The sequence below is a fragment of the Alligator sinensis genome, unplaced genomic scaffold (genome assembly GCF_000455745.1).
Source record: "Alligator sinensis unplaced genomic scaffold, ASM45574v1 scaffold264_1, whole genome shotgun sequence".
In the NCBI taxonomy this organism is placed as follows: domain Eukaryota; kingdom Metazoa; phylum Chordata; order Crocodylia; family Alligatoridae; genus Alligator; species Alligator sinensis.
This window is the reverse complement of record NW_005841831.1, coordinates 1,390,410-1,412,134: the sequence shown is the minus strand read 5'-3', so window position 1 is coordinate 1,412,134 and position 21,725 is coordinate 1,390,410. Positions and strand designations below refer to the sequence as shown.

The following is a 21,725-nucleotide window of genomic DNA, read 5'->3' as shown; positions in this document are numbered from 1 at the left end:
CGTGTTTCAAATGAGAACATTAAAATAATCACAAGAAAGGGTCTGTTTTCTTTATCTCTGTAGACTAGTGGTTTCGCTTTCAAATACCTCCTAAATGTATTAGTATTTGTTCTTGGATAATTATTTTCTATAGAATTGTGTACAGTGGCTCAGAATTAATGACCAGGATAACTGCAGTCAGCAAACTGTGAAAAGACTGAAGATAAACAGAAGTTGACTGAAGGAAGAGGATCTTAAAATTCAATCCTAAAGAGGCACCAATACCTAAAAATGAAATGATAACTCTTCCCCTTAAATAAGAAATCAACTTCACTCTTTTCTTAACAGCTAGTTTTATCTGGCCCCTGTATAAATAAACCAAGTTTGCTTAGAGAACAAAAATGGGGTTGATAGCCCTTTCTTATAGGGGTTTTGTGAGAATCAATACATTAAACATTGTGGCCATGTCCAAACAAGCGTGGATGTGTGGTATGCGGCTGCAGCATCAAACACTGCACATGCAGACATTCCCTGCACTGCTACTTTGCAGCATGGAGGGTGGGGGTGGGGATGGGGGGCATTTAATTGACCCCAGGAGATCCTGAGGTCAAAAAAACCCACACCAAAAAATGCAGGGTAGCACATGTGGCAGCAACATGCACCATCCAAAAGTGGAGCCTGGGGGTAACAATAGACCCCAGCATGAATATGAGCCGGCAATGCGACGCAGGAAAACTCTGGCATGCATCACTCGATGCATCTCCAGTAAAACCAAAGAAGTGATTCTCCCACTTTACTCAACATTGGTGCGACCACAGCTGGAGTATTGTATCCAGTTCTGGGCCCCACACTTCAACAAGGATGTGCTAAACCTCAAGAGGGTCCAGAGAAGGGCCACCCACATGATCAGGGACTTGCATGGCAAGCCATACGAGGAGAGGCTGAGGGATCTTGGACTCTTCAGCCTAAAGAAAAGAAGCCTGAGAGGGGACCTGATTGCGGCTTACTGCTATATCAGAGGCATACATCAGGGGCTTGGTGAACAACTGCTCACCAGGGTGCCCTGGGGAAAAACTAGAAACAACAGCCACAAACTCCCGAAAGATAGTTTGAGACTGAACGTTAGGAAAAACTTCTTTACAACTAGGGTGTCCAGACTATGGAACAAGCTCCCCACAGAGGTGGTGCAATCATCTACCCTAGAGGTCCTTAAGAGAAGACTGGACGGTCACCTAGCTGGGGTTGTCTGACCCCAGATGTCTTTCCTGCTCATGCAGCGGGCTGGACCCAATGATCCCTTCCAGCCCTATGATTCTATGGCTGGCTAGAGCCACGCTTCAGCTGCTGGCCAGGCTCCCTGCTGCAGAAGCACTGCGGCTGCAGCTCTCCGAGGCCCTCAGAACCCCAGGTAAGGCTGCTGGGGTCTGGCCCCAGCCTCCACTCCTCCACCAGGGGTAACCTGCCGCGTGCTGGAGCACGCGTGGCGCAGGCATTTCCTGTAGTAGCAGCTACACACCTTGTGCTGCTGCTGCTTGAACCCAGGGAAATGTGTTCCTGCTCATGGGGACGTGGCCTGTGAAGCCTTTGAATACCACAGTCAGGGGGTCCAAAGACAGATGATTGAGATATGAATGCAAATGCTCAACAGCACAAAAGTGAACCTAACCCTCTTGGTATTATTTACACACAAATCATTGTTACTATCAACTTTATGTATTACAACAGCATCTAAGTCAGCGGCAGGCAATTATTTTGGGTGGAGGGCTGCTTACTGAGTTTTGGCAAGCCATTGAGGGCCACGTGATAGGTAGCCAGGAGCAGATAAATATTAATTTTCTAAATTTTTTAGGGGCCCTGCAGGCCAGAAAGAATTGCCTGGCGGGCCGTATCCGGCCCTTGGGCCACATTTTACCCACCCCTGATCTAGGTGCTACAAGCAATGGTGTGGCCCTACTGTGATAGGTGCTAGCTAAACACATTGAACCCTAAGGATGTGGACATGCAACTCATGGAGTAAACTAAACAGACTTTACTTCATAGTAATAGTGGAGCTGATATGCAATGTACAGTCTTACACTGTTGTAAGTCTTTCTCCTCCAGAGGAAAGTAACTCTTGGAAAGTGAAGAGTATCTATATACCAAATGAAGTTACACTAGGGTGTCAGTCCTGCTTCCACTCCTCTAATCAATTTCATCTTGGTGTAACCCTTTACTTAATATAATCTGGCTATCCTGCCTGCTCCTGGCCAGGTGCTGGTACAGCACTAACTATAAATTGCTGTCCAACCCTTTTATCATTTTTGTTGCCCACCCCTAGGTCATCTCTAAGGGCCACGTCACAGGTTAAACTTAGGATGTGTTAACTGCACTTAAAACACCAGTGGCTATGCATTCAAGCAGTGAAACATGTGCCAAGTGCAATCATATCATAGCGAAGTTACGACTCTGGTGGGAAGAGTTATCTCTAGATTGTATTAAGTAATACACATTCAGCTGTCATTGGACTGCTCCACAGGGAGCTCAAGACTCTCAACTGACTCTTGGATCCAGACCCCACACTGCACCTCAGCTGGTTCAAGACTGCCAGTGGCAGAGACCCAGCTTGCCCCACAGAAACAGAGGCAGGTATGGACCCAGTGGCAGCAGTGGCATCCTCTCCCAGGCATGACTCCCCGTGCCTTCCTCTGTCTGCTGCCAGCAACTGAAACCTGGTTTTCCTCAGTGTGCCAGGGGCAGGTGCTCCCATACTGGCTGATGCTGTTCATGCAACAGAAAAGATGTGGGCTGTGGGCAGAAGGGATGCATAATCTCATTGGTGGACATGTGGGCTGTGGTGCTTGATGATGGGATCAATGATTTTGCAAGACACAGCAGTGTCTGAGGGGGGAGCCAAAAAATGAATGGAATCTACAGCTTAGTCTACGGTCAATATACCATAGAAGAACGAACTCCCTGCAAGGCCCTTATTCACAGCTCAGCACTGACACTACCACTATCCATGCTTCCATGCTAGGCACGTAAGGCAGGGTTGGCCAGAGAAGCTGGCATGGAGAACTCACAACATTTTGATCACAGAAACATTGAAGAGGCAAAAAAGGATGAGCTTGGGGTAATGGCTAGGAAGGGAGCTAAGACTGTTGCAACTTCGCAGTGACCCTTTGCATTAATTACAATTTCAAAGTACCTTAGACGTACTCAAAACTCATTATAAGGTCTATGAAAGCTTTCCATAGCTAAGCCCAGAGCAGACCTAAAACCCCAGCTTCACTCAGAAGCCAGCAAACAGATGCTAAAAGAACATGTGATTTGTCCAAGGTCATGCAGAACCTCTGGGGAAGAACTGGCATTTACAGTCCCGGACTCACGATGACTCACATCCTTTGTTCTAACCACTAGACCACACAGTTCCACATTTGAATGCTGACCAGACTGTTGTGTGGTTCAGGGAAGAGCTAGCGGTTAGCTGCAAAAGGTTTTCTTCATTATTCTGTTTTGTATTTTCTGGGAAAAGGGGTCTTGTTTGTAAACCACCTATAAGAAGGAGGCCTTAACAATCCTAGCAACAATAGTAACAAATATTTGCTGCCACATTTGCTGGGTGGCAACAGGCCCAGCCCCAGCCCCAGCCCCAGCACACTGGCTACTTGCTGCAGAAAGCAAAAGAACCCACAAAGGACTGACTATAAGCAATCTTTCTCAAACTGTAATTAAGTGCCTTCGGCAGTGTTAGGCCTGCAGAGCCCAGGTGCATAGAAAGGTGGAGACTGTCAGACCTTAGTGAACAGAGTCATTTTTTGCATGAATCAGACAAGACATGGACAGGATCTTGTTACACTGCGCAAATAAGCTACCCCTTTGTTCTTTGCCCTTCATATTTTCAGCTGGAAAGTTCAGGTCAATGGAGGGTTTCTCCCTCACACACCGGCCTTATTATGCCCACAGATCAACTAAGCCCTCAACACTGAGATACTAAGGGCCAAATCCTATTTTACCTTTGCACACCTAAGTGGCACTTACATAGCCACGTAAGTATACGTTTTGGCAATTACACAGAATAGAGGCTCTCTTTGCACTTGTGGAGCTATGCTCACCCTCTGCTTCCCTTCTAGAAACACTCAGTAGGCTGCATCATGGCCACATAGACTACACAGGGAAGAACAGAATCACCCCAAGCACATGCATACCACTAGGTAAAGTTTTAGCCACAGGAAAACCACAAGGAGGAAGAAGTCCCTCCTACCTTTTAGCTCAATAGCTTAGTGGTTAGGAGAGTGGCCTAGGAGGCAGGAGATTCACGTTGGTGTAGGCCCTCCTTACTTAGAGAAGGTCTGAACCTGCCTCTCTCACTTTCCAGCAAAGTGCACTAATCATTCAGGCTATAGGTAAGGCATTGCCCAGAGCCCTCTCCAGCCTTTAGCTTGATGTTGGCCCACTAGGCCACCAAGAGGGGAAGATGTGGGGTCCAGGAGCAGAAAAACAAACCAGAGGGAGTGCAGGTCAGTGAGTGGATACTACTTTGGAATGGAGGGGACCCTGCTTTAGGTCCCTAGCCCTACTGCCAGCCTCTCTTCCCCTGTATGTATATACCAGGGTGATTCTGTCCCACTTACAGAGAGAAACAGAATCTAGAAGTTGTGCAAGTGTCAAAAGCTGAAGCTACACAAGTACCACTTAGCTGTGTAAAGGTGAAACATAATTTGGCCCTAGGTACTTTTACACATGGTCTGGGGCTGGGGCAGGGGCAGGGGCAGGGGGGTGGCGCTTTAATTAGAATGGCTTCAAGAGCTGATCTAATTAAAGGTCCACTATATCTCCTGTATCAGCATCCCCACACTTCAAAATGGCAGCAGGGGTGCTTCAACTACAGCTCGTTCAACAAGGTTTAGTTCAAGTGCCCCTGCCACCATTTTTAAGCACTTGGAGCATCATGTTCAATGAATGAACTTTAGTTCAAAGCACCCCACCACCATTTTTCAGCATGGGGACACTGATACATGTGATGCTGGAGTCTACTGGAGAGCAGTAATTACCACACTCCAGCAGACTCGATTAATTGATTGAGTCTGTTCCGACATGCTCTAATTCCAGCGCATTGGAGCAGCCTCCCTGCATATGTATAGGAGCCCTATATTCACTATTCTTATCGTTTTTGTAGGGAGCGGACCAGAAAAACCAAGGCTTAAAATGAACACAAACTGGCTATGGGAATCAAGGACAATAAAAAGTCCTTCTTAAAATATGTGGGAAGTCAGAAAAAAACAAGGACAATATTGGACACTTGATGAACCAAATGGGGTAGCTGACAATCGACACCCAGGAGAAATCTAATCTCCTCAACGATTACTTTGCATCAGTTTTCCACCAGCCCAAGGGGATCACCCTGCCTCACAGGACACAGGACTACCAGGGTAAGAGCAATCATACACCTATAATTGGCAAAGATTTTGTGAGGGAACAGCTTGAGAGGCTGGACATCCACAAGTCAGCTGGCCCAGATGGAATGCACCCAAGAGTGCTAAAAGAGTTGGCTGACATCATAGCATGACCAATGGTGAGGATATTTGAGAACTCGTGGTGCTCAGGAGAGGTTCCTGAAGATTGGAAGAGGGCCAATGTGCTGCTGATCTTCAAGAAAGGAAGGAAGGAAGATCTAGGGAATTATAGGCCAATCAGTTTGACCTCAATACCTGGAAAGATTTTGGAAAAATCATCAAAGAAACCATCAACAACAGGCTAATGGAAGGCAACATTCTAAGGGCTAGCCAACATGGCTTCATTGTGGGTAGGTCTTGCCTGACCAACCTCATTTCCTTCTATGACCAGGTGATGAATCACTTGGACAAAGGAGAAGAGGTTGATGTCATATATTTAGATTTCAAAAAAGCCTTTGACTTGGTCTCCCATGATGTCCTCACAGTAAAATTGGGGAACGGTGGCCTAGACAACCTTATGGTCCAATGGCTGGGGAACTGGCTCTGTGGTCAGACCCAGGGAGTGCTAGTTGGTGGAACCGAGTCAACACGGCACATGGTGAGCAGTGGCATCCCCTAGGGCTCAGTGCTTGGACCAGTACTCTTTAATATATTCATATATGATCTGGATTCGGGTGTCAGAAGTGGACTGGCTAAGTTCGCAGATGACACCAAATTATGGGGAACTGCAGTCACGCTAGAGGATAGGCTGGTGATTTAGGCCAACTTGGACAGGCTTGCAAGGTGGGCAGATCAAAGCCTGATGACATTCAACATGGAGAAATGCAAGGTGCTCCACCTCAGGAGAAAAAACCCACATCATACTTATAGGTTTGGCAGTGCTACACTCGCCAGCACCATGACCAAAAGAGACTTAGGGGTCATGATTGACCACAAGATGAACATGAGTCCCCATTATAATGCCGCAGCTGGCAAAGCAAATAAAACTCTGGCTTGTATCTACCAATGCAATCTCAAGCAAGACATAAGAAGTCTGCAAACAGGTACCCAGGCACTGAATGGGGCTCATGTTCATTGGAAGTGACAAAGTGAGATCACCTACTGCGGCAGGCAGTGTCCTCTGTCTCTTTAATTTTTCAGTTACTTATGAAGGTAATTGGCTCCAGAAAGGTTAAGCAAAAGAAGAAAGCCTCAGAACCAGGCAGAAGTTTCTGATGCATGCAGTTTGAAATGGCTGAGTGCTGCTGTCCCAGCTACCCCCTGTAGCACTGCCAATTACTAGTTGGGTGATTACATCATATCTCTGAATGAACAGAAGAATCAGGCTCAAATCCTATTAGAGACCATTACTGGGATTTGAAAGAACTAATTAGAATGAGTTTCATGCACTGCTGTGCAGACAGCCAGCGTACAATGATACTTGTTCCCAGGCACAGGCTGGATTCAAACTGCTGCCCACCTCTGGGTGGCAGCCTGATAACAGGTATTAGTAATTAATTAGTCTTGTCTAGAATGTTTTTGGGGTTTTTTTTCTTTTTTTGCTAAAGAAGTACTTTAATTAAGCCTCACAGCTGCAAAGGGAATTCCCTGTGGTTCAGTGATAGAGTCCTTGCCTACTCCACAGGAGATCTGGGTTTGATTCCCAGACACATATACAACTGAAGCCATGGAGGCACCAAACATCTGGACTCAGTCTGGTTTTTGGATTCTGTCTCAGTGGCCTAAAGGGATGATGGAAGGTCTAGGCAGCCTCTACTCCAAAAAAAAAAAAATTCCTGCCCAGGCATATGCATCTAAGGTCTGGGTGGCTCTCGTGTGTACACCATGATCCAGGAGGATTGACAATTGCCACAGCTGTAATGAAGGTAAGTATTGTGGTGGTGTTAGCATTTTACAGGTGGGTAAACTGAGAACTGAGGCATGTAGCTGTTAAATACCAAAAGAGGAGCCTCTGATTTATAGATGGGCAGTCAGATATTGCCAAGGCCCAAGTCCCTGAAATGCTGAGCACTTCCAAATCACCCCCTGTCATTGTAGGATGCCTAGTACCTTTGAAAACCAAGTTCATGGCTTATGAGATGCCAAGCCATTGTTTAAAATCCTGGCAGCAGTGACTTGCTCAAGGTCACACAGTGATTCAACATCAAAGATCTGAATAAGACCCAGAAGTCCAAATTCCGAGTATTATACCACCAAACAACAACTGTTGGAGCAAATTTTTGGTTGCCGATCCCTCCTTTCTCTCCACTATTGAGCAATGAAACGCATCAAGTATAACTTCAGCTTTAAGAAGTCAGTCTAGACCTTTTCCTCTGTGACTAGCTTAGGACATGCAGACCATTGGCTCATCCTAAGAAAGTGTCCTGTATTTATAAATGTAGGCACCAGAGATCTACAGATTACAGAGGAAAGCAGGATCCAACCTATCCAGTCTAAGTTCTCATCTTCCTTGAAGGTGATTTCCAGAGATGAAAATAAGATAACTTTCTAAAAGTGTAAAGTAAACGAGAGTGATTATGCTGGGAGAAAAATGCTTTCTTTTTCAGCTGAGGTTTCTTTGGTAAACCAAGCCTCAGAGAATTTCCTGTGACAGTATGTGCTGAAATGCAAAATGGAATGGATTTGCTGAAAGCAGCAACTAAACAGGCCCTTTGAACAGTGTGCTTCGTCTTCATCCCAGTACTAGGAAGGGATTTTAACATATACCTGCTGGCATTTGGGACATACCCAGATCAGGTCCATACTGCCAGGTCTGGAATTGGGGCCGGGGTGGGCGGGGAGCTGGCTTATACCAATGCTGTACAGGAACTGCTGAGGGTTTGTTTGGCCTCTGAGTGTGGGTTAGGGCAGTAGTTACCAAGCCAGATCTCTCTTACCACCCCCCTGCTACAGTGGCCTCTGTGGGTTGCTACAAGCTGTGCAGGATGGCTGGAATGTAACATGCTTCAACCACTCATTCCCCAAGTCTCCAAAAGTCCCCTCTTCCACTTCAGAAGCTAGGGAAGGTGGGGTGTTACAGCGTCCATACACTTGGCTCCGCAGGTCCTACAGAGTGCCATTAACACCAGTGACATGCCACAGCCCTTTTCTACCAGATACCCCAGCCCAAAAGGAGCACAGAACATCACCAGTGTATTCTTCCCTTCCTTCACACCCCAGTTGTTTGACAGTTGTGTAGTGTGCAAATGAGACTCCTTCACCCCACCCCTTTGCGAGCAGTGATGTTTTGCATCCACTTCACACTAATGTGAAAGAGCAGATGAGGAGCTGGGATGGGGTCAGTCAGGCCATGGCTTCATTTTGCAGTGCAGCTGCATACTCCAGCTTATTGAGGGCTGTATATGACCTAGCAAGGTAGCATCAACCAGAGGTACCTTACAAAGGAGGTACTGTTTCTCAAGTTTGATAGGTGGGAAACCAAAGCACGGAACAAAGGGTGAATGAGATGCCCAAGGTCATATCAGCGGCAGGAAGGAATAAGAAACAGGCATCCCGCTGCTGGCACTCTCTGCATGGCTCCTCTGCTTTCTCACCCCTCGGGTATGGGTGAGCAGGACCTCCATTCCCAGAGCTGTCTAGCTGTCCCCTTTCACCAGTGCTAATGTCACTTCATAAAAGCAAATCTAGCAGTTTCTGCCCCTCTCCAACAACAATGCTGATGAGGGCCCTGGAACGAACCCCAAAATAGAAGCCCATTCCTGCAACTCCTCCTTTTGTATAAATAGCCACAAGGAAGAGTTTGCCAGGACAAAAGGCAGAAGGGTGAGCTGTCTCTCACCCAAGCACTATTTCCTCCTCTGCTTCTGCTGCTGAAGAGCAGGAAGAGTGATCCATCCTATAAATAACAGCCTGCTGGGTAATGACAGGTTAGTGCCAAGTGTGTGTTTAGCCCTTCGTGCTCAAGTGTTGTGGAACAGGAGCTCCTGCTAAGGAAGGGCTGCAGAACCCAGGTGAGCAACATACTCCCAAACAGACCACTCAAGGCAAAGGTACCAGCTCCTCCTGGCAAAACTGGGATGTCCTCTCCTTTCTGTCAGCCTCATCAAACTCTTAAGGGCAGGGACTGTCTACTTCTGGGAACAGTCTTTGATCCATTTAGCTGTGACAATATTTAATGGTTAAGGGTCTTCCCTGAGTGTGCATGACACAACCAGTGCTTTTGAATTTTTGCTGTCAATCCACATCAGCACTTCTGCCAAGTGGCTTCTGCCTGCCTGATTAAGATCTTAGGTAAAAACCTGTCCCTGGTCTTACTCCCCTCATGCTGGCACCAGGAGTTTTCTCAAGAAGCCACTGATGCCTTGTGGAGACCTCTGCTGTCTAGTCTGTCCACAAAGGTTTGGGCTGGTTATTCTAGGTGTTCTGTGCTTCTCAGCTCAAGTTTTCTTGCTACCACTATCAGTAGCTGGACTAACCTTATGGTGGTTATGCCAGCTGCTCTGCTTGTGTTGCTGTCAAAGAATGGGGTTAGGGCCAGGCCTCAAACCTCTCTGAAGACCTGTGTCGGGGATCTCAGTGCAGCTGAAGCTGGGGGTTGGGGCCAGGCTGTCTTGATGGGTCCTTGAGGGGATACAAGTTAATAAAGGAGTCTTGAAAGGGAACTGTGATGGGAGGGCATTGTAAGGGGAAGGGGAAAGAAAATATGGGGGCATGTGATTATTGGGGGAGCTAGGAAAGAAAGCATGAAGGAGAGGCTGTGAGACTGTGAGGGGGAAGAAACTGGGTAGCTTAAGGAGGGAAATTGGGAGAGAGAGCTGCAACTCTTCTACCCCAGGACAGGCAACAGAGAAGGTAAGTCCCTACATTTCTGCAGGTGCATGTCAGCTAGAATTTCCACCTGAGCTGCTCACAAAGCCTCTGGCATGGAACAGCTTCCTCTACCAAGAGTCAAGGCAAAGAAGGCAAAAACTGAATACACTGATCACTTGATCATGTTTTCAACACGTGGATGGGGCTGGCAACACTGCAGCTGCCCCAATGGATGATGAAACGTGGACGAGAATCTCCTCAGGGGTTGAAGTGAAACAGTGGGCAAAGGGGTGCATGTGCGTGTGGGAAAGTTTTCTTGGACCTGGAAGTGAGTAGCACTTGGGAGGTGTGGTTGTGATTGGTGGGAGGGTTTGGGCAGGCAGGTGGCAGTTGGGGTTGGGGGAGAATTGGAGTTCTCAGGTTCTGTGGGGCAATATGGGGATTCCTGCCTGGAGGTGGTTTGTTCATTGCATGCTGCTCTGAGCCATTACGATAGGCTGGAGTGTAAAGCTAATAAATAAATAATAACCAAGGAAGTAAGTTAATTGGACAGGGTGGTGAGCAGGCTGGAGCTGTGCTTTGCACACTCTCTCATTGTGACCTCATAGCTGAAGGACAAAACATTTTTTTTAATCTAGTCGAAAAATGGAGCACATTTTCCATTTAAAAAAATTGAAGAAATTATTTTCCCAATTTTTGTTAATATTTTCAGGGTTACATTCTTTTTCAAACATAATTATTTTCAATTTTTTTGATAAAAATCTGAAAAGTTTTGATGCAACTGGAATTTTCCCTTCCAGAATGTTTCCATTGTATCAAAACAAAGAAGTTGTGATGAAACCTTTTCAATCGCCTCTACCACGGACATACTTCCAGGACATTTTATTTCTTGATCAGGGAGGGAAAATTGTTTTACAAATGTTTTACCCAAATGGCCATTTTTTCTTAGAACATGAAACACCCATCTAATTTTAAGTTTCCAAATGCTTTCTGTATATGTTAGTTTTAGCCAGAAAAGATTACTGGAATGAGAAGAAAAAAACCTCCACAAGCCCATTTTCCATATACCACCTTCCAAAACCCTCTTAACATTTCCAGCTCAAAATAAAGAATAAAAAGGGAAATAAGGTTTGCAGCTTTCTGGGCAATTTGGAATTTCAAACCAAAATGTAAAAACTCAGCTTTTTGAGTTAAAAAGGTCAGAGCTTCCATGCACTCCTCCAGTAGCCCAAGGCTCACACCTTTGGGTTTCTGCTGGAATTTTGACTGGCATCATGAGTCTAGTCTTTTGGGGACTGAGCTGGCTTTGTGCATTTCTTTTCCATTCTGACACAAAACATCTTCATCTGACCACAGCATGCCATTGCTATCTCCCTCCCCGTCCCTCCAGTTCACCCCAAATCATAGTATTGACTTAAAAAATGGTGGGGAGAGGGGAAACAGACAATTATTTTTGAATACTAGCTTTTGTATTCTTCTTGCCTTCTGGGTTTTGAGCTTTTAGCATTCATTTTCTCAATCTTTACTATGCAGCCAGGAGGTTCATAAATGTAGTTTTTGAAATGGGGGGGGGGAAGGCTGAGGCTCTCATAAATCACCTAACTCCAGGAGCTGAAATTTCAAGAAAAACACCAAATATTTTGAGATTCTCCAATAGCTCATTCTCAGAGTTAGTGGAGAATGAGGACAAACTCAGCTTAGAACTTGCCAGCCTGTCCATGTAATGAGTGATCCTGTCTCTCTCCAGCTGGCTGGCTTGGAGGCTAAGAGCCTGCTAGTGATTGACAGCTGATAGTGCTCGTCTTTCAGAATGAGAAGTAGCATCTTAGACTTTTCCTGTGGAAAGTCTTAGGTACTCTCTCTCTGATGATAGGCACACCATGATAGACACAGGTATAGGTCACAGTTCAAACTACCAGCATAACTGGTACTGTCCACTAGACTACCTACTCGCAGCATGACCCTGTATTTCCTGCTCTTATTATTACAGAAAGTCCTATAGTGCCAAATGCTCTTAGACTGGGTAGTGTATCTAAATTTCCTGCACAGCAACTAGCATAACAGAGCCCAGTGTTGGCTGGGGAGTCCCTAGCCACAACTGCAAAACAAATAATAAATAAGAATTTTGCTCCCTTCTGCATTGATGTTTTCCATGAAATATAGAACTGAGGTTCAACCCTCTGCAATAGCTTTTTTTTGGTTCTGAAAACAGAATGATGTCTAGTCATCTTGTTTTCCCTTTCAATATTCTTCAGCTTCAGCTAATTTCATAGACCACAGAACAGAGATTACCCTATTCTGCCACTGAAACTGGCTCAATGGGATTCTTTCCACCCTATTTCCCAGATGTATATTTGATTCTCTAATGTTCCCCCGTAATACAATAATCCTTCAGCTTGCTCTGTTTTAAATAGCCTCTCTTTGTTTTTTTCTTCTTCACCACTTAGAAGGCTTGTAGGCAAGTAACTGAGAATCCCTGTTTTGAGTCAGCCCCCTGTATGTTTCTTGACGGCTCTAACAGAGGAAGGATTGTGCTCTCCCCTGATAGAAAATTACCAGCAGAGCAAGTGAAAGGCTGGGGATAGAATCATATTATACAATGTTAGTGCTATCAAAATACAGCTGGGCCTAAAGAGTCTATTCAGAAGCCCAGAGTTGTGCTTAAAAAGTAAATAAGGTGCCTCTAGCCCAGCTGCCTAAGGAAACGCAGTTTGGTAAAACAAGTTAGACCATTTTACAAAGCAGCATAGGAAGCTGAATTTACGCTCTCAATTCCTTTATACTAAAAATAAAATGGAGGTTGTTGATGTCTAAACACTGAAGCAGGGATGCTCAGCTGGCCTTCAACCAAGGGTCACACCAGCAGTTTGCCAGGAGCCAGAAGGATGCGTCTGATTTGCCTTAGATGGTGCAAATTAGAACGGCTGTCTATGTCTGCAGTTAAGGATGAAATTAACCCATGGGCATAAGCCCAAAACAGTGACCCAGGACACACACAACTTATCAAAATAGGCACTTATGATTATGACTGCACTGCCATTACAAAACTTGGTTAGTTTGACCCAGACTCTCTGTTTGACACAGTGACCAGGGCCAGAGAAGGGGGAAAGATAACTTCACCATCTGCTCCCTCCATCCTTTCCATAGCTCCACTGAAGGAATCCACATTTAAAAGCGGTAGGGACAGGAGCAACACCAGACATTCTCTATGCAATTGTTCCTCCAGAGTAATACTAACCGCAGGGGTATTATTTTGCCAGGTCCTGTTAAAGAGTTTTTTTAGGGTAATAGCCAGCTGGCTCCTGACTAAGTTGCTGCTAAGGAAAACATAAGGCAGTCTACAGACTTGGGGCATCTGTATATCTGGCCCCAGATGATACCAAGATCTGAGAAACAGGAAGGGCAAACTTCATTTCACTTTCATGAGGAATCTAGCCCAGAGATAGGAAAACCTGTGACTGAAAACGTACAGGGTATCCCATCCCCTGCATGCAGTATTCCTGCAAAAGAGTTCCCCCCACAAAGGAGAAACCCCGCAGAGTGTAAATGGGATGAAATCAACAAGAGCAACCCAGTAAAAAGGATACTTTGAAAGTTTAAGCTACCAGATCTGGAGCTCACGTATATTAGCTCTACTGATTTCTGCATTGCCATGTCAATTTATGTGAGCAGGGGATCCGGTCCATAGAAGTTAACAAAGGAGGAGATCCTCCCTCTAGAATTTTGAAGTCCATGTATAGAATGCAGGAAAGGATTTTAGCCCTGCTGTTGAATCTCCAAATATATTATTTCTCTTATAATCAGTCATTTAATTCTTATATTTAATCTGTAAAGTATTATATATCCCTCAGGCATGATGGATAGTGTTTACATAAAACATTAGTATTACATATGAAACTCAAAACCAAGGGCTTTACAAATGGGGGGGGGGGGGGGGGGCCCGCGATGTCTCATGTATTCAACATCCCCATGCTTCAAAATGGCAGCGGGGGTGCTTTAACTAAAGCTCATTCAATAAGCTTTAGTTAAAGTACACCCATTGCCATTTTGAAATTTGGGATTGCTGAATACACGTGACGTCAAGGCTGCTGAAATGTTCTGATTAGTCTGCTTGATTAATTAAGTCTGCTCCGATGCGTTCTAACTGGAATGTGTTGGAGCAGGGGTTGGGTACATGTATAGGTGCCCCAAAAGCCTATAATGATGAAGAAATGAAGAAGCCAGCTTCTGATTGCATTGTATCTCTGTTGATAGAAGGGAAGGGAAAAAGCAGTACCACTGAAGAGGGAATTCATATTCTACTAGCAATGGCTATCAGTCGAGACATGATTATGTCTTTTGAAATGCCCCTGTCTCTACCTGCATCTTCTCAAATGATAGCGAGAGAGAGACAGCTATTGAACATTACAAGCAATACTTTTAAATAGATGCCACTGCAAACATTTTAGCTCATCTTCAAACCTTTGGATCTTGTGATGGATTTTAGCCTGGGGGTCATCCGGAGAGACAAGCTCTCTAGAGGAAGGAGAAAAAAAAGAGCATTGCTGCTGACAACAAAGAAGTGACATGACAGTGTTTGTGACACCTTACCTTATCCCCTGGCTGTGGTCTCATAAGAGAGACTTGATCATAGCCTCGTCGAACCAGAGCCCATAATGCATCAAGTTTGCCCTGGAATCAAAAATGTATGACATGACCAACAATACTTGAGCTAACAACATGAAATTAAACTACACTCACTTTGCTGCAGCATTCCTGTGTATTTAACCATCAGCACACAATGCAGGTTTCTCTATCCCAATACCCTTTATACGCTGATTATCTGTGTAGATACTGCATACCCATTGCAGTGATGTCATGCATGTAGGCAAATCAGGCATTATACACAATGCACCAAATTTATCCTCCTGGAATCACACCAAGATGGCAGCCAGCTCAGTACAAGCAATATTGATAGCAGGTGCAGAAAGGCAGGAGGCAGGTTAGGAAAGGCTTGATGCAAAGTCTATGCATATTGTACTGGAGATTGGTTCCATAAAGCAGGGCTGTCTAGCTGCTGGCCCATGAGGGGTTAAATTGTGGCCCCCAGGCTCTTGCCCAGCCACTACAACAGTGGTTGGAGTCTCTGGGCTCCCTCTGCCTCCTCCAGCTGCTGCCTCCTGCCTCTACCCCAAGAGGCAGAGTGGTGCAGCAGCATGGGAGCTGAGGGTGAGCCTTGTATGTAGTGGTGTAGTGGTGGGGATCATGGGCAACTGGTGCAGCAATGTGGGAAAGGAAGGGGCCTCCATGGGGTAGGCAGCCTTGGAGCACTGTAGCTTTTCCTGGTGCAGACCATAGGGCACGTAGGCTGTAGGGTGTGTCCATGGGCTGCTTAGAAGCTGGACAGCCCTGCCATAAAGGATTGGAGAGTGGATTTTGCAGGGATAGACATCCAAAAGACTGACTGCTCTTTTAGGCTTTAAAACAATTCTTATTTTTAAATACATGGGGACTTTCCACCTGAGCATTTCAAGATAATACAAACATTAGTGAACCAATAATGACATAGGTTTTAACATAATAGTCATTATCCCTATTTAACAGATGGACAGGCTACTGCTCTAGCATTGTACTGGGACTCAGGAGAACTGAGTTCAGCCTCAGGTCAGCCTCAAATTTCCTGTGACCACAGGCAAGTTACTTAAGGGCCAGATCTTATTCCATCTATTAGGTGCCTATCTGTAATCCTATTTCACCCTATGTAAGCCCCTGAAAAAGTGTTAATACAAAAGGGCAGTGGGTTTTTTTCTTCCTTACTGCTTTTTTTGTGACATTATTTTAAGGCTGTCATAATTCCATATTACAAAAATGGATGCATGACTTGATTTTCAGGGATTTAAGCAGTGTGGAATAGGATCATACTTAGCTGCCAAACTCCATTTAAGGGCTGAATGAGGTGGTACACAATTTGGCTCTGAGTTTACACTGTGTCTCCATTTCCTCATGTGCACAATGGCAATAACAGCACTGTCATACCTTACAGGGTGGTTGTGAGGATACATATGTCAAAGAAAATGAGTGAGATACTGAAAAACTGCAGTGATAAAGGCTAAATGAGTATTTGGAGAAACTGAGGCACAGAGAAGCTAAGTGACTTGCTCAAAATCACATATTGGATTTGTGATAAAGTTGGGAGGGAGTAGTGCTAAACTGCATCAGTCCTAGTCTACTGTTGTGACCAGTGCTGTGCTTGTGCACAGCCTTCCCACCTTATCTGCACCACCTGAATCTTTTACAAATGCTTCACTGACCTAGCACAGTCATGAGAACAGGCCTTCTTGTGAGCTTCAGAGCACTTCCTAATGAGTTATAGCCTGAGCAAAAGGTATCATAAAAAGAAACACAAAAAGCAGCCCAAGACCAATGAAACATTTAATCCCAGAAATGAGTAAAGTTCAGGGACAGTCACAGTGTTTCTAAATAGGTTCCCCCAGCTCCACTATCTACCCTAACATAATCTGTCCTTAGGACACAGTACATGGTGACATGCATGGGATGAAAGACCTGTGCTTTAAAGGTAACATGTAGGCCCATTACCTTGATTGGAGTGTACCATTTCCTTTGGGAAGGTGGCTTCCGAACATAGGGTTTCTTTGGTTTAGGCTCCCATGGCTCATATTCCTGTTCTGGCAGCTTAATGATGGCATTTTTGGGCTTCTCTAATTTTGCCCCTTCCTCTGTGGATCCTTTGTCTCCCCATCTCACCTAAAGTTATAAGAACAGGTTGTAGATGCAGAATTTGACTGCTTACAGTTAATCTGAAGGTGTTGTTATTAATCTAGTTCCTATCACTGCTGGTGAAATATTCAGTCACTGCCTCTGGAAAGAACGATGTTTTCAAAAGAAAAAATACTGTCAGAACAATCCATTATGACAGGCATCCAGCAGTTAACAAGCAAGAAACAACCCCCCTGCCCATTAACAACAATAGCCAGAAAGAAGAACACTCAAAAACCTATTCACTGCACAATTTCACACAGTCAGCTATCAAAACAGTTCAAATTTTTACTTTGGCAAAAGCCTGAATAGTCAGGGGAACCATACATTAGACTGTGCAGGCAATCAAATCTGAGGTAGTAATAATTTATCCAGGGATATTGCAAAGTATGTCTGTACAGTTACCTCAGGACTGTATCACCGAATCAGTGGCATAAAAATTGCACCACATTTAGTCACTCATTAAACCCTGATGAGAGAGGCAATGTGTGTATATATCAATCTCAGGATATTTTTGTTCTGGGACAAACACAGGGTCGGTTTATCCAGGGACAAATGCAATGTCTGGGTGCCTGTACATGAGTCAGGAGACTGCTCCGATGCACCGTAATTACAGCGCGTTGGAGAAGACTTGATTAATCAAGTCTGCTGGAGCATGCTAATTACTGTGCTCCAGCCAGCCAGCCAGCCAGCCTCTGTCTCATGTATCAGTGTCTCTGCACTTCAGAATGGCAGCGGGGGCACTTTAACTAAAGCTCGTTCAATGAGCTTTAGATAAAGCACCCCAATTGCCATTTTGAAGCACAGGGATGCTGATAAACAAGACGCTCTGGGTGCTTTAATTAGAGCAGCTCTTGGAGCCACTCTAATTAAAGTGCCCACCTCCAGGGCACATGTCAACATGCCCTCTGTTCCTAGCCTAAATGGTACAAATGATCTCAAAGGCTAGGGGAGCGATAGCATTCAGGGCAGATTAACCTCAGTGCATTTGAAGGCATACTTTGCATGGACACAGATATAACCAGTCCTGTATTGCCAATTTTATTCAACAAACGGATAGCTCTGTGTTAGCTAAACCACTTGGTGATTTTTATGAATAATCCTAAACAGACTGAACTGCTGTCATCCGTTTCAGAAGTGACAAAGGCATCTACGAATGGGTTCTTGACTGCTGATTCCAAAACTTGCTGAGTAACTTATACTTGCTCATTAGAATTGGTTCCTCAGCAAAAAGCGTTGCACAGCCACATGAGAACATGCTGGATTTACCCTAATAACACATCTTATTATAAACTGAAAATAAAGGATAAAATTCTGGTGTTGGAGTTCTAACTGACTTCAGTGGGATCTGTGAACAGGCACCCAAGAGCAGGATTTGACTTATGGGGTTGCTTAGCTTTTGGCTCTCTAGAGTGAAATTCTCCCACGACAACTTAGTGCAGTTAGGATTCTTTCCTTAATTCTGAAAGCACAGCCACTGGGGCTAAGAAGCCATTGTTTTAATTCAATTAGACATAGTTTGGACCAGATTCTCAGCTGGTATAAATTAGCACAGTTCCATGAAAGTCCAGAGAGCTGAATTCAATTGTACCAGCTGAGGATCTCAGCCAATAAACTAAACATTGTTGTTTCTAATTCCATTTTGCAACCTGCAAATCTGTGTTTGCTACTTATTTCAGAACCATGTCATTAGAGACGCAGTTTGATATCTGCCTATTTGGAAGGCAGGTTAAATCAGGTAGATAACCTAATTAAACATCAGTGTCTCTTTTCCACCTTGATAACTTTTTAAAAACCATATGAAAACATAGTACAATGATTTCAATCAAACATTCTGATTTTTACAGCAATGCAAGATTCAAAAGCCCTTAATACCTCCATCCTTTTAATTCCCCCAACACCTCTGCCTCCGTAATAAGATGCATCAACAGTTGGCCATTTTTTCTTTGGCAATCCATCTTCATCATCTGATTCCTTTGGGAAAGAAGGAGAGAAGATGCTGATGCTGTTTTCTGAAATCATGGGATATGGTAAACAAGTGAATATCATATGGTCCTATCCCTGGATATCTGGCTGTGGATGTTATAGTTATGTGCTGACCATGAACAAAAGCCTCTTGTCTCCTCACCTCTAATTTTAACTAGGAAAGCCAAAGACAACTGTCAGTTCCCCTTTTCTCTTCTCTTCAGGCTGCTTTTATTTGCAGTCAAATATGCAGAAAGTTTTAAAATCACAATTGACTTTTAAGACAAAGTGGAGATAAATTGTACATTATAATGGACTAAGTGGCATGTTGCACAGAAAATGTGGCAATCCATTAGTCAAATTAAATCATTTATTAATTGTATTGGGAACTGTGGGAACATCTATATGTCGCCCTACAGTAACATTGTTACTGCGTCATGCTTTAATACTTTGTTTTGGAACTACTAAAGCATGGTGCAGCACTGCCCATGTTGAGTCGAGCGTGCGGCGCACGGTTAGTTTTAGCCGCTACTTCACCGTAGCGGCATGCTAAAACAGGGCAGTGTGCCACTATGGCAAAGTAGCTGCTGGTCACATGTAGGCTCATGTGATTGCTACGTTGCAGTAGCGTGTCGTACGGTGAAGTACTGCATTGCTATGGCAACGTAGGGTGATGTGTAGATGCGTCCTGTGTCACCTAATAGGGAGAAAGGCCACTACTGTCAGCTCTCAGCTCTGTGCATCTGTACAGCTTCTTTTCACGACAGCTGTAGCATTTGGCTCTTTGTGGAAATAAGCTCATGATACACAATTCAGATCTAGGTCTGAATCTGGAACAAGCCCAAAGGCTCAGGAGGTTTCATCTGCCACATGGGGGCTGTTTTTTGAAATTACCTCAAATATAGAGGAGTCTTGATCTGTCTTTTATTTCAGGCCTGCCATTCATTCCTTGCTTAACTTAATTTAGTGCTTGTAAAACTGCATGCTTTGACATCCCCTGAGGCACACTGCCAGATCCCCAGCTGATGTAAATTGGTGGAGCTTCATTGACTACAGTTTGATTTATCCTGCTGAGGAGCATTAAAGAGACTTCACTGGAGTTACAGTGATTTATGACAGCCGAAGAAATTTGACCATTGTCTCCTCTTGGTCCACAAAACATGAATGGTAGGGAGAGGGGCCCAGCAAACTTTAGCTGTAACAACACACTCTCTCAATGCCTTAAATTATTTGGGTACTGATCCACATGATTATTACTGGACTAAACTGCAAAGCGCCTCACACTGATCTCCCTAAGCAATGGTATGTTTCTAGAAAACTGGGGAATATGATTTTTTTTTTCTATCAGAAAAACAAGTGAAACCTGATTTATAGAGAAAGGGAGGGATTATTACTGAAACGGTTTAACAGTTTTTGGATGATGTTTTTCAAATCTGTCAGTGTGATCTGGGTGCTAATTTCCTATTAGAAATCAATAAGAGCAAAAGTACAAATCCCTTGGGCAACTCTGCAAATTCATTCTTTGGGGTATGTAAGTATGTCTGCATGCATTTTTGTTAATTATCTCTCTTATGCCAATGAAATGCTTTGGAGAAAAGTTGTGCCTATTAACTATGCAGTGCCCCTTGATCTTCCATGTAAAGACTTAGAAAACTAAGCAGATTGTGAGGCAGCACCTCTACCAAATCCTACAGTGAAAACGAAAGAAACCAAATGTTATTATTTCCATTACTGCTAATTTGTAAGATAAAAAAGCCATGTAAAACTCATCTTTCTTTATAAGAACAAAACAAAGCCACAAATCCAATTATTTCTCTTTGCTAGGTCATCCTTAAGATTGAGTTAGACATGATACACCTGCAGGTATAATTCATGCATGCTCTTTGTCACAGCCATGACTGGCAAAACATTGAGCCCAGTGGGTGAAATCTTGGTGAGAGAATAGCAATGGAAGTTTTTTCTGTTGTCTTCAGTGAAGCCAGGCTTTTGGACACACCTTGCTCAAATCCAATGAAATTGAAGGTACTTAGATGACACTCCAGTTTAAGTATGTCTGTAAGTGTTTTGCTGTTCTATAAGCCAAAAGACTCAGGTCACTGGCAAGCCTAACTTTATGGCATTCTACTGATTGGATATTAAAAATATTAATAACTTATATTTTATTACAGTTTTGAAGCACCCATATAGGGTATCCTGTGTACCACATTCAAAGTGCATAGCAACACTTATATCTAAAGAATATATGTCATAAAGTTGATGAAAAACTAACCCACCATTGTTTAAGACTGACTGGGAGTATCTACATGTGACACTATGTCACCATAGCAACACATTATGGAGACATAGCATCCATAGAAGGGGCAGGCAAAATACGGCCCGCGGGCCACATTCAGCCCACCAGGCCATTCTATCTGGCCTGCAGGGCCCCTAAAAAATTTAGAAAATTAATATTTTTCTGCCCCTGGCTGCCTGTCAAAGATGACAAGAGCCAAGGGCAGTAGGACCCAGGGGGAGTCAGGGGCAGAACAAACAGATGCAGCAACAAGTCCTAGCATGGCACAGTGTAGGCTGTTACTGTACCATCGTTTAGTACTTCCTCTTGGAATTACTAAATGACAGCATAGTAACAATGGCGCTGTAGGGCCACATGTAGATGCACCCACTGATTTGTAAATAAATGCATTCAGAATCAGACTACCATACTTTTGTGCATATATCTTGCGGGGTATACACGATTTTACAAAAAAAATGGATAGGTGCGGGCTATACAGGGGAGCGGGCTATCATAGTTTCATAGTAGTTTCATAGTAGCTAGGGTCAGGAGGAACCTGAACAGATCATCTG

At 44.3% G+C, this 21,725-nt stretch overlaps 1 protein-coding gene across 1 annotated transcript in view; it reads right to left on the bottom strand.

Moving 5' to 3' along the window:
* Positions 1–21,725, bottom strand: part of ANTXRL (ANTXR like) — a 93,734-nt gene that overhangs the window by 9,548 nt on the left and 62,461 nt on the right. The window contains exons 16-18 of the mRNA XM_025214827.1: positions 18,792–18,890; positions 16,737–16,904; positions 14,751–14,831 (exon numbers count right to left, since the gene is read on the bottom strand). Of these exons, the coding sequence (XP_025070612.1) occupies positions 14,751–14,831; positions 16,737–16,904; positions 18,792–18,890 (348 nt within the window). The remainder of the gene's footprint in view (positions 1–14,750; positions 14,832–16,736; positions 16,905–18,791; positions 18,891–21,725) is intronic.